We start from the raw sequence: 13,902 nt of genomic DNA on the forward strand, positions 1-13,902 counted from the left end.
ACACCAACATGAGAGGTTAAAATGGTAAGAGGAGAGGGAAAAGGGTGTGAACATGGCAGAGGGTGTTGAAGAGGGCGGGGGAGAGTCTCTGCTCACCCTTACTACACCACTGCACATAAAATCTAGTACCAAAGATGCTCATTTTCAAAACTGCAAAATGTCTGTCTCACTTTTTTCCAAAATGGGTGTGTTGGTGCTTAGTTCGTCTATCTTTTTAATCCGTGTTCAAAAAAAGCATATCCAAAACAATAATGCACAAAACAAGTGATTGGGATGTAGGAGGTAGCAGCATTTTTAGTAGACCGGACATCTCGACATCCCAGAAGAGCTGTGGGGTGCCTTAGGGGGCTCTTCAGTGAATTTCACATAAAAAGCCCCAGTCTTGCAAATATCAGCCTTGGTATTGTATGTGTGTGATTCAGTGTCTTCCATGTTGTTTTTGAGTTACTCAAATCTGAACTGTGTAAATGACTTGTCTCACTTGATCTCCTTCTCATTGATGGTAAAATTATTTCCCGGTGGAGCATACGGGTTATAATTTCCAACTATTTCACTTGTCCATGCACCACTGGGCAGAATGATCATGTTTACAATATCATTCCCAATGACTGATGATCACTGTTCTCATCAAAAAAGATTTCCTCATCCAGAATATTCTTAAAGCGGAGGTTCTTCAAATGATGATGAAGCTAAAGGCAAAGCAAATTAATTTTATTAGTGAAAATAATTGTAGGGATACATTGCTAACTTCAAGAACATACAATCTGATCCTGAGTTTATGAATGGGTTTCCTTTAGAAGCAACATGAAAACTGTGACGTGTTTCTTTACATGTCATTTCCAAAATTAAACTACAGAAAATAACTGCACTGGAGATGTTGGTCAATTTGTATTTAATTCCCTTCTATATAGAAAATTGAGGGATGTGACTGCAAACATTTTCCATTTGGTTTGTCCTTAGTTCGATCATTTGTTTGGTTCATCTTTGAACTTAAAACCATTTGCATTATTCACACAATGGGAAAAACAATTTTGCACTTAGGAATATAAAAACATAAGAGTTACCATTACTGGGACAGACTGAAGGTCCATCAAACCAAGTATCCTGTTTCAAACAGTGGCCAACACAGGTCTCAAGTACCTGGTAAAGATCCCAAAAAGTAAAACAAATGCTGCTTATCCTAGGAATAAGCAGTGGATTTCCCCACATCCATATTAGTAATGACTTATGGACTTCTCTTCCATCCAAGACACCATTTTTGTTCAGTTGCCGAATGGCTCTGGTAATGGCAGAAGAAAGCTCTTCCAGAGATGCAAAACGATGTCCATGCATAGGTTGTTTCAACTTTGGAAAAAGGCTGAAGTCTGGTGGACTCATGTCTGGACTGTAGGGATAATGAGGTAACACCTCCCAGGCATATTTGTGTAGTTTTTTACTAAGAGCATTGTCGTGAAGAATGAGTGGCCCAGCCAAGAGCAACTGAGGTCAGGATTTGTGCATTTTTTGCCAAAAATAATGATAATACACTGCTGTGACACTTCTGTGATGATGATGCCTTCATGAGCATCATCATTTTTTTGACTTTTGATTGAGCTCGTTGAAATTTTTTTGGTCATGGGGAAGATGGAGCTGGACTTGTTGGACTGTGATTTCAGCTCCAGATCAAAGTCTCTGACTCACGTTTCATCAATAGCAACAATGCATCCACCAGACTTCAACCTTTTTCCAAAGCTGAAACAACCTATTCGTGGACATCGTTTTGCATCTCTGGAAAAGCTTTCTTCCGCCATTACCCTAGCCATTTGGCAACTGAACAAAAATGGTGTTTTGGATGGAATAATGAAGCTTCCCAGACATTGGGACTCAGTAATTGTAAAGCAGGGAGACTATATTGATAAAGAGTTATTTAAAAATTAAGAAAATTGAGCCTAGACCAGTGAGGATTTAACACATGGTCCTTCCCGGAAAACATGACCTGTAATGGGACGGAGGAGGGGTGTTTCTGAGGTCTTTGGCATTATTATCGCATATAAAGGATAAGTTAAAGTTGATGGTGAAAGAGAATTAAGCACCTTAGAAAAAGTATTAGAAGCGATTTATTGAAGTTCTAAGGTATTGAGATCAACCATTGACAGATTTCTTAAAATAAACTAAGCACATCCCCCACAGAGCATGAGATAAGAAGCTAGAGAATGGCAGTCTGTGAGTTTTGAAAATGCATGGCCTGCTTGCAAAGTTTGAATATGTATTAATTTGGATATCTGCTATACTTAAGGTGACTATGCATCCCATTTTTAATGGGATCATCCCGTTATTGGACCGACCATCCCATTGTCTTGACCCACCATTTCGGGACACCGAAATGTCCCGTTTTCAGGGACAGCATCCTAAAGCGGTGTGCAGGACCAGCGATCACTTCCCCTCCCTGCCGCGCTAAAGCCTTCTTCGAGCCCACATTGATTCAACCCCCCTCGGGTCCGCCGCACCACTGCTTCTTGCCACCCAGAATCCTTCTTCCCGATGTCAATTATGACGTCAGAGAGGAAGTTCCAAGCCAGCCAATCACTGCCTGAAAGCCCATGAACTTCCTCTCTGATGTCAGAATTGATGCCAGGAAGAAGGCTTCTGGGCGGCAAGAAGCAGCGGCTGTGGTGGACCTAGAGGGGGTTGAATTGGCGATGGAGGGAGGCAGGTTTTAGCATGGCAGGGAAGGAGGGAGGTAGGCAGGCAGGCTTTGGCACGGCAGGGAGGGAGGTAGGCTGATAGGCTTGGGGAAAGGGGGTGGGATAAAAGCTGGAAGGCAGTGAGGGGGACATAGGAAGCAGGCACTGAGGGCACTAAGGACATGTGAAGGACATGTGAAGGAGGCACTGGGGGCACTAAGGACATGGGAAGAAGGCACTAAGGACATAGAAAGGAGGCACTCAGGGCATTAAGGATTTAGGAAGGGGCACTAACGACATAGGAAGGAGGCACTGGGGGCACTAAGGACATTGAAAGGAGGCACTGGGGGCACTAAGGACATGGGAAGGGGCACTAAGGACATGGGAAGGAGGCACTGGGGGCACTAAGTACATAGGAAGGAGGCACTGAGGGCACTAAGGATATAGGAAGGAAAGAGGGAGTGAATAGAAAGGGGCAATTGTTGGGCCTGAGTGCAGAAAGAAAGAAAGTATGCACAGTCAGAAGGAAATGCAACCAGAGACTCATGAAATCACCAGACAGCAATGGTAGGAAAAATGATTTTATTTTCTATTTGTCAAAATGTGTCAGTTTTGAGAATTTATATCTGCTGTCTATATTTTGTACTATATTTGTCTATTTTTTTTAATCGTTACTGAGGTGGCATTGCATATTTTAAAGTCATCTGCCTTGACATCTTTGAAAACCCCCCAAATATAAATGATAATTAACATTTTCTCTGCGTATAGTGTGCTTTGTGGGGGGGTTTATTTTTATGGTTACCATTATGAATTGATAAGATATTGTGTGTACATGAAAAATGAATAGAAGAAATTGGGGGCAGGATTGGAAGTGGGGCTAGAGCGGGACTGACAATTAATAGAAGTCCCGTTTTTTTTTGTTTTTTTTTTTATTATTTATTTATAAATTTTAAATTTAACAATCAAGTATAAACTTGTACAGAAAAGCAAAATTGAAGAAGCAAAAAAAATTTTTTTCCACAACATAATACAAAACAAGAAATAATTGTATCTTAAATCTCACTCAAGTCCTCTATTTAGGATCTAAGATTAAAAATAAACGGAATTTAAGTAATCAATTAAAGAAGAAAAACAGTTATAGTTAATACTGTGCTAACAGTCGTCTCTCTTTCTTATCCATCCTGAGCTGGCTCTTTCTCCAGTCTTGACAGTGATAGGAATGTTGTCAGTTGAGATGGTTCAAAGAAAACAAATTTATGCAATTTATAATGGACTATACATTTACAAGGATATCGAAGGAAAAAAGTAGCTCCCAGGGCTATTACTGCTGGTCTCATCAGAAGAAATTCTTTTCTCCGCTTCTGTGTGTCTCTGGCCAAATCAGGAAACATTTGAACTTTTAGTCCCAAAAATTCTTTATATTTATTTTTGAAGTATAATTTCAATAGCCATATCTTGTCCATTGTGAGAGCTACTGAAAGAAGCAATGTTGCCGGCGTAGCTACTTCCCTATCTGAGGATTCTAATAAAGCTGTAACATCCAAAGGCTCTTGATTAACTTCTTTAACATCCTTAACAGGAAGGTAGTACACCTGAGTTAGAGGTGGTATAGAAGATTCAGAAATTCCCAATATTTCCGTCAAATAACGAGTAATCATTTCTCTAGGAGTCACTGTTATAATCTTAGGAAAATTAATTAATCTAAGATTATTACTTCTTGTGGAATTTTCAAGTGACTCTAATTTCCTTCTTAAATTGGTGTTATCTTTAATTAAAGCCTCCTGTATTACTTTTTGGGAATTAATATTCTGTTGTTGATTTTCAATCTGTAATTTATTTTCAGTGGCAGTTTTCCGTATTTCCAGGATGTCTTTATCATACAATTTAAACCGTTCCTCCACTTGATTTAATTGGGATGCTATAGTTTTAGGAATAGTAACTACCAGGTCCCACAGAGCGTCCAGTGTAACCTCCTGGGGTTTAGTTATCTGAGGAAATTGAAAATGTAAAGTCTTATGCTCACCCACTGGCAAGTCTTCCAATATCTGTCCGGACTGGGCTATTCCTTCCCCCGTAGATGTCCTGTCCTCGAATTCCTTATTCAGGTTTCCCAGAGAAATCTGGAAAACCGATTCTCTGTCCCCCGGACTGATCTCCGCTGCCTCTAGAGTAGGAAACACTCCGATTCCCGGAAGTTCCCCCTCCCTCGGGGAACTAGCCGTTCGTGGATGCGGGGGAGGTGCTCGGTTGTCAGGGCTAAAGGTGGTTTCAAGCCCCAAGGAGGACTGCTGCACGCCGTTCTCCTGCAGTGTCTCCAGCGGGGGTAGCCCTGATCCTGCCGACGTTCCCTGCATGCGCCTGATGATTTCATCAATATTGCCGAACACGGAGGTCTCTGAGCGCCGCGAGGCCCCAGCGGCGCTTTTCCCTCTCCGCTTAGGCATGTCGAAGGTAGGAAATCGGTATTATCCGAAAAAAAGTATCCAATTGAGAAAACTCTCAGGAGCTGCCGCACAGCGTCCCTATACCGTCGCCATCTTGGACCCTGAAAAAATAAATGGTCACATTAGCTATACTGCTCAATCTGACAATGCAGGTCTAAATGGTTTACAACCTAAAAAAACAAGAAAGGAACTCCAAATAATATGTCATACAAAGGAAAAATGAGGGAGAAAATCAGGTAAGAGTAGGGAAATTAAGTGGGGATTTAGGGAGCAGAAGAACGGTGACATAAGAAATTAGTCCTTAAACTAGTTTAGGTATTATAAGCCTGTTTAAAAAGCCATTTCTTTTCACCTCAGCTTTGAAATTATTAAATGAAAGATGACTACGAATGGTTAGAGGAAGGCCATTCTAGAGAGTTTGGTGCAGTGGTTAAAGCTACAGCTTCAGCACCCCGAGGTTATGGGGTTGAACCCCATGCTTCTCCTTGTGATCCTTCTCCTAGGATCTTTCTATTTGCTGAATTTATTTTTTCTTGAGTTTGTATTTTAGTATGTTTTTAGTTGAATTTATATTTTTTGTAGGTCTCATTTTATATATGTCCATTTGTAATCCGCCTAGTTGATAGGCGGAACAGAAATTTTTCAAATAAATAAATTAGTCAGACGGAAGTCTAAAATCAAGGCAAGTTGTGTGTATCAAGCTTGTCCTAAGGCAGAATGTGTGCATAGTTAATCACCCTAAATATTAAAGACTTGAGTGAGAAGACAGGCTTTCACCTGCTTCCTGAAGTAGAGATAGTTTGGGGTTAGACATAGCCTCTCTGGGAGTAAGTTCCTGGATGTGGGGTCTACTCCTAAGAAGGTTTTCTGGATGTAGTGGCATAGCCACGGGTGGGCTTAGGCCCACCCAGTAGCAGCACAAGTACATAAAGCTAGGGTTATGATATGGCTCCGGAAAAAAAGGAGGACGGATTGAGACATCTGTGTTTTACTTCAACTGAAAGGTAAAGGACATGATCTACTGGTTTTTTTGGGGCACTTCACACAATCAAAGAGGTAATGAAGTGTTACTTACTTCCCAACATCAAAAAGAGCTGCACTGGTTATTGAACTCAGAACCTGAGGATGCCACTAGGCCACTCCTCCACTAAAACTTGTTTTCCTACAGTTTGAATATTGACTCTCTGTAAGTTTTGGGAGAAATTATGCAACAAGATTCAGGTTGCTTTTTATCTCCACCACTGCCTCTACTGGGGACCTTTGTTCTGTCATTTTCCTTTCTCCCTCACCCTCTTAATCTCTCTTAATCAATTTCCATGTCTCCTCCAATGGCATAGCTATGTGTGCGCCTGGGCCAACCTAGGGTTACCAGATTTCCTCTTTAAAAAAGAGGACATGTGGCTCCACCCCATTCTACCCCTGGACCCGCCCCCACATAGACCTTGTGTCTCCTTCCCCAAACTCCAGGATGCATCTAGAGGGCCTCTGCATATGCGTGGTCCTCGACCTGGCAGCTGGGCTTCAACGCTAAGAAATGCAAGATCATGCACCTCGGCAGCAGAAATCCGTGCAGATCTTACACCTTGAATGGTGAGACCTTAGCTAGAACTTCAACAGAACGAGACTTGGGAGTGATCATCAGCGCAGACATGAAAACTGCTAATCATGTGGAGAAGGCTTCATCTAAGGCAAGACAGTTGTTAGGTTGCATCCGCAGGAGTTTCGTCAGCCGGAAGCCTGAAGTCATAATGCCATTATACAGAACCATGGTGAGACCTCATTTGGAATACTGTATGCAATTCTGGAGGCCACACTACCGAAAAGATGTGCTGAGAGTAGGGTCGGTGCAAAGGATGGCCACCAGGATGGTCTCAGGGCTCAAGGATCTATCATACGAGGAAAGGCTGAAAAATTTGCGGTTGTACTCACTCGAGGAACGTAGGGAGAGAGGAGACATGATCAAGATGTTTAAGTATATTACCGGCCATATCGAGATGGAAGAAGAGATTCTCTTTCTCAAAGGACCCTCAGCAACAAGAGGGCATCCGCTCAAACTCAGGGGCGGGAAATTTCATGGCGACACCAAGAAATATTTCTTAACCGAGAGAGTGGTTGATTCTTGGAACGAGCTCCCGGTACAGGTGATCGAGGCAAACAGCGTGCAAGAATTTAAGAGCAAATGGGATGCCCATGTGGGATCCCTTAGAGGGTTAAGCCAAGGGAACCTGTCACCAGGAGTAGGATCCCTAGGATAGTAGACTTGGGGGTGGGTCAGTAGAGTGGGCAGACCTGATGGGCTATGGCCCTTATCTGCCGTCATCTTCTATGCTTCTATGGATGTCAACGCAATGTCATCATTTCAACATCCGCACATGCAGAGAAGCCCTCCAGACATGGCCCCCAAGCCCAGTGTCTTCCAAAATCTGAACATACTGCCAACAAATATCTTCCTACTTGGGACCATGATACTAATAACGCCTTACAATATTCATTCCTACTAGTGCTGCCAATTTGAATCAATTCACTTTGGTGAGTCGATTCAAATTGATTTGTTTTCTTAAAAAAATCCGACTCGCCGATTCAGTGACCAACCCTCCTTCCTGCATACCTTCAGGCCTCTTAAAGCAGGAGCAGCATTCTGGCAGCATAAAGCCTGTCCTAAGTGTTGCCTCTTGCTGGTTGTCCACTGCCCCTGTTGCTCCTGCTTTAGAAGGACCAATGTAAGAGGTCATGGTGGGGGGGGATGGTGTCAGTCAGGAAATGCTACATAGGGGCATAGGCACCAGTGGTGTGGGTGCCCAAGCATCACCAATATTTTTGGGACTTTTCTTGACATGTTTTCCTCAGCCCTGTGGCTTTAGGGGGCTCCCTGAAGGCTGGCATGTTTCCCCCTTCTCTCCACCATCATCCAGCTTCCCCCGGCCTCCCGGTCTCACTTTAAAAACTAATTACAGCCTGCAGAAGGTTGCTGGTGCTGTAGCGATTCTAGCAGGCTGCCATCAGCCTCTGCCGCAAATTCCCTCTGCCGCAGTCCATCCCAGACCAAAGCAGGACATCATGTCAGAGGAGGCAATGAGATCCTCTGCAGGCCATAATTAGTTTTAAAAATGAGACCAGGAGGCCAGAGGAACAAATGTGGAGATAAAGGGGGAAACATGCTGGGTCCCCTGGTATAGCTATTAGAAGTACATAGAGAGAGGGAGTCCAAAGAGGGAGGTATATGCCGAAATGAGGATGGGAGGAGGGTAAAGGGGAAGAAATAATGGGTCTGAAAACAAGAGAGGAAGAGAGATGGTGGGAGGGAAAAGAAAGTGAAAGAAGTTAGACCCAAGAGAGGGAGGAAGCATAGAGATACTGGTTAGGAGGATAGTTGGGAAGAGAAAGGAAGAGATAGTGGACCCTGGGGTAGTGGGGAAGGATGGAGAGATGCTGGCTAAAAGGGTAGCTGAGAAAAGGGGATATTGTGGATCTGGGGATGATGGGTCCATCGCTGCAGCTACTCTTTCATTCTTTGGACTGCGGCACTACCCTCCATGGCTGGAAGCTTTCCCTCTGCTACTGCTTCCTGGTTTCTCTTAGGTGTGAAGCAGTAGCAGAGAGAAAGCTTCACTTATGCTGCTTTATCGGATCCCATGGAACATAGGAACATAGGAGGGAGTTGCTGGAGAGTCGTGGGGGTTGGGGTGGGGGGAAGTAGTAATTAGAGAAATGCTGGACTGTGGGGATGGATGTGAAAAAAGGAAAGATGCCAGACCTCCAGGGTAGGGGAGGGCAGAGATGGAAGATGGATGGCGAGCACGGAGAAAGAAGAAAACATCAAATGGGAAGTGAGCAGAAGACAAATCTAGGAGAAGAAGCGAAATGCAGGATAAAGTCTGGTGGCAGCGGAAGCTGCAGTGGTGGTAGTTTGAGAAGACCAACATAACTGTGGGTCCATCCAAAATAACAGATGTGACCAGAATCCTAATAACTGTGCAGAGTGAATGGCCTATTTTGTCTTTTTCTGGTGTCATCAACTACATTACACTGTTGCATTTACACTAGCATTCTAATCAAATTAATATTTATCTCTAGTTAATGAAGTCACTAGAAACATAAGATTATTTTTAAAAGAAACAACCTATATTTTCATAATAATTGCAGATGACAGGAGCAGATGTTCCTTAAGGCTTGACCTCTGAGCAATAAGGCACAGCAGAGACCACCATGTGTCCCTCAGAGGTGTTGGAGCTCAGCTAGAAATAGAACGGTCACCTCACCATCAGCATCACAATTTCACTGTCTTTCTTCTTTCTCCTGTGGTGTAAATGCAGAAGTCCACTTCCGGGCATTTTCTATTTATCATTCAGATATTCAGATAGGACCATCAGGAGCCATAAAGCATCCCCTGCTCTGCCTAAGAAGGACAATTGGAGAAGGAAGGTTGAGTATTATCACAGAAGCTATTTCATAATGTTAAAGATGAAAGCTCAGCTGGTTCTGATATTGATGCTCTGTGACATCCTGGGCAAGAAGGCAGAGTGTCAGTGCACACTCTGGAGAATCAATACAAAGCAACTAGAACCTGGATCTCATAGGGATGGAGACATCGTGATTGGGGGACTCGTAACTACGAGAACCTATTTTCCAAGGCAAAAACCAATCTATCGAATTCCCTCCTTTGAAGAAGGAGGTAGCTGCATGTAAGTAGCATCATGGATGCGCTCCTATCTATAATATGCTTGCAGGTTTTATTTTGATTGATCATGACACGAGCTACATGTTAGAAGGATTTCTTGATGCAAAAGTTCTCAAAGCTGGAAAAACACTTATTTACTGAGATGTGATGTTTCACCCTTTAACTGTTCTTTCCTTTCAAGATTGTAGTTGCTCCCTTTTTTCCTTTCGTTCCAGTTTGGCTTAATTCATGTTTGTTACCTAATTAACCATGTGAGGTTTGCTTTTATTAATTTAGTCTGTTCATATGTATTTTATGTAACATCTGATTTTATTAATACTACTCATGTACACTACCTAGAAGCCTGATGAGGCGTTATATCAAATTTTTAATAAACTTAGAAACTTAGGTACAAGAGAGGTCAGCATTCAGGGGGACTAATGCGGTGGAGTTTGGGGCTTGTCTCTCCCTCTCTATCTTCTCTTCTTTCTCTTCCTTCCAGCAGTCACTCCTCTCTTTTCTCTCATTTCATCACCTCTTCCCTTCTTTTTAAATGTATGTTATAAATTGAAAGCTCTAATAAAGATGATTTGAAATTAAAAAAAAAAATATCTTTCCCCTTTCATATTCTCTCTTTTTATCTCTGCCATTTGTTCCTCCCCTCCCCCTATGTATCTTGTCTTATCCCTCACAGTCTAGGACACATCTCCACTTATAGTGTATTGGTTAATATCCTGTTTTATATAAAGTGGGTTCCAAAAAGTACTTACATAAGATTTTCACATCACAAACAATTAAACAAATCAAACATTTCAGCAACTGGCGCCTACATTTCTATTAAAGTTTCAATTCCCATATTTCATCTTACAAAACAAATACTTTTTCAGTCATTTTAAAAAATTGTGTGCATTTCTCTGCTCCCAGATGTATAGAGGGATCTCATTCCATGCCTGCGGGACTCTACACAAAAACATACCTGCCCTTGACACCTTCAGATGCAAGTCTTTAGCAGGCAGAACAAACAAATTACCCGTTCCACAGAACGGAGTTTGGATATGAATTTGCGTTGGATATGAATTTCTAGCTCTTCCAGCAGAGGTCTTGCATTATTTTCATTGGTGAAGTCAGGGAACCTTGACTGGTGCTTCCAATCATGGCATCTCTCCCTGTTATCTCTTCTTCAATAAACTTCTGCTGACTCCTACATAATTATGGGTGTAGAGTTCATGGAGAGGCAAAAAGAAAACCAAACAGAGGTGCTAGGATGCTGGGGTCCAGGCTGTATACATTTGGGTAGGATGTGCATTTATGTGTTGTGGGCTGCGAGCGAGACTGAAGAATAGAAAAAATATGGAAGGAGGGAGAGAGATGAAAAAAAACCCAACCCATTTAATTTCTGCTAAACTTTGGGCACTGTTTCTAACCTTAATAGCTTTTTTTTATCTTATATTTTGATGCTAATTTTTCATATTATCTGTCATTTATTGTCCTTAAAGTCCTGCACCATTGAAGTATTTCAACTTCCTGGCTTTTGTCTCTGCTGTGGAGATTAACAATAGCTCAGAGCTCTTACCCAACCTCACACTGGGATCCCACATTTATGAACCTTTTAACCATTTAATGTATAGAGCTGATATAAATATATTTTCAGGAATGGGCACTGGGTCCATGGACTACAGCTGCAAAACATCTAGTCCACTGGCTGCTGTCACTGAAGTCCTTACATCTGAGCTATTGAGTGAGCTTTACCGCCTCTCCAGTATATACCACTATCCACAGGTCAGGGAGCATCTTTGATTTCACTTCATATCCTCTTTTACAACCTTTCCTTATAGAACATCAACCTTCAGCCAATTGAAACCAAGATCCCCTTTCACAAAGCCACACAGGCGAGTTCCACATGGCAAATGATCTGATGCCTATTCAATTCCTATTGGACTCAAAACATTTACGATACCACCCCTTGCTGTCAAGCTTTGTAAAAGTGAGCCCAGGTTATTAACCACTCAAGACAGTGGAATTTAGGCTCAAGAGTTAGAAAATACCACTGAGTCTGAAATTCTTATTATTATTATTTTTCTGACAAGTTTCAACTTTATTAAAATTTTTTGATCGCTTTACACAAAATTCTAAGCAATTTACAATAAAATGGGAAACAAATAATCAAATCAAAACAAGCTAAAAGATGCAGGCACAAATCACAAACTGGAACAAGAGGAAAAGGTTGAACTACATTTTAAAAGAAAAGAGATAAGAGAAACACAAATGGAGGGGGAATGTAAAAAAGGAAAGACGAGTGAATTAATGTTGCGGTTTAAGGATCGAATGCATCTTTAAAAAGAAAGCACTTTAAGGATCCCTTGAACTTATCTAATTTTTTTTCCTCTCTTAAAAAAGCAGAGAGTGAATTCCAAGTCAGAAACCACAGTTTTCTAAACGAGTTATTTGTAGGGCCCAGAATACTCAAATAAATATGCATAGGGAGGGAACAATATTTGAAGTGATTTATTCATTTCTTTCACCCCATCAATCATTTCTTTTAAAATGTCCCTCCTTACATGATGGTTAAAAGGTTTCCTATAGGAGGTATAGATATCAGAGATAAGGAAGTCCATTTCTGGAAAGTAGAGAGGTGTGCAATGCCTAAGGAAGTATTTACACCTGCCCAGTCTCAGATTCACTCTGCTGGCAATAAGAAGGATGAGAGGGAACTCCCTAGCCCTTGCAAGGTCCTATCTCTTTTGGGGATAATACCAGGAGGTTAATCTACCGGACCAGAGACTGCCAGATCTCGATGGCTCTCTTTTAATCCTTCCTAATCCTTGGAAAGAGAAAAGCCTGTCTATTCTGCCCCCCCCCCCCTCAGAAGTTCAATGAGGATGTGGTCATCTGCCATGTCAAATCTAAACATAAGCTTGCAAAATAATTTTGGTAATGTCCATAGAGGCGCTATTGGGGTAATTCTATAATAGGGTGACTGGTAATGGCATGTATTTTAAGCCTATTCTTGAGAAAGTACCACCACAAATGACCAAAAGTGAACATATTTACATCCAAATTGGTAATGCTGGAAAAGGATATCAGGGAAAGGATAGAATGTATAGCTTTGTCAGAGCTGCCTTTGAAGGAATTAGAACAGGAGAAGGTAATGCATTTTCTTATTCTTTCCTTGAATACAAAATTACTTTTAAATTTAATTTGATATTTACTTTGCATTTATTAAATAAAACTCTAATATTCTGTTCTTGAAGCCTTCAGTGTTTTGTGTCCAGTTTAATAAGCCTCAGGACGGGAAGCTCTTCTCTTACTGCCTAAGAGAGGAATTTTCATCCTGTGAAACTTCTCCTGAACTTGTATCCGGGTAAATAGCAGCCCCTGGATAAATTCTATAATTTCCTTGTGTAGCCCTGCATCCTGTCCCACCGACAACAGACTTCATAAATGAGTAGAATGCCATTCTTTACACACCTTCTTTCTGCCTTCATCTAGTTGGATCTTTAGAGAATTAGCCACAATGTGTGCAAATTTACAAACCCATCTCTGAGTGCCCAGATGTCTTTGTTGGTTGTTTATTTTTTTAAAAAACTTCTTTATTCATTATTAAAACTACAATTGTGCACAATAAATGATGCATTTACACAAAATATTAGCATTATAACACAATAAACATTCAAAATAATGACAAGAATTATCCGTTTGAACAATAAATCATACCAGTATATAACCTAACCATACCTCCTAATCATTGCCAAAACATACCCCCCTCCCCGGATGTGTATGTTTTCCTCATTTAGATAAATAAATTAATCATTACAATATTTTGTTAATGGTTCCTAAACTTCCATACATTTTTCCTAACATCCTTTCTGTATGGCCATGAATCTTTCCATTTTAAAGACATAACATAGGGATTCCCACCAGAATGAATAATTTAATCTGTCCTAGTATTTCCAATTTTTTAAAGATAAGCTGCAGGGCAATCCCCATCATTATAAACAAAAGTTTGTTATTTTTTACCAAAATTTGACTTTTTGCCCTCATAAACATATCAAATAAAATAGTATCATATGAGAGTGCCACTGGATTTTCTAATATATTATTAACTCAATCCCCAAATGGATCTCCAGAATTTCATTAT

General features: G+C 41.2%; 1 protein-coding gene across 1 annotated transcript in view; it reads left to right on the top strand.

Moving 5' to 3' along the window:
• Positions 1-9,568: 9,568 nt before the first annotated feature.
• LOC117368634 (vomeronasal type-2 receptor 26-like) overlaps positions 9,569-13,902 on the top strand; it is a 48,333-nt gene continuing 43,999 nt past the window's right edge. The window contains exons 1-3 of the mRNA XM_033962362.1: positions 9,569-9,789; positions 11,261-11,543; positions 13,016-13,125. Of these exons, the coding sequence (XP_033818253.1) occupies positions 9,569-9,789; positions 11,261-11,543; positions 13,016-13,125 (614 nt within the window). The remainder of the gene's footprint in view (positions 9,790-11,260; positions 11,544-13,015; positions 13,126-13,902) is intronic.

The sequence above is a fragment of the Geotrypetes seraphini genome, chromosome 10 (assembly GCF_902459505.1).
Source record: "Geotrypetes seraphini chromosome 10, aGeoSer1.1, whole genome shotgun sequence".
NCBI lineage: Eukaryota > Metazoa > Chordata > Amphibia > Gymnophiona > Dermophiidae > Geotrypetes > Geotrypetes seraphini.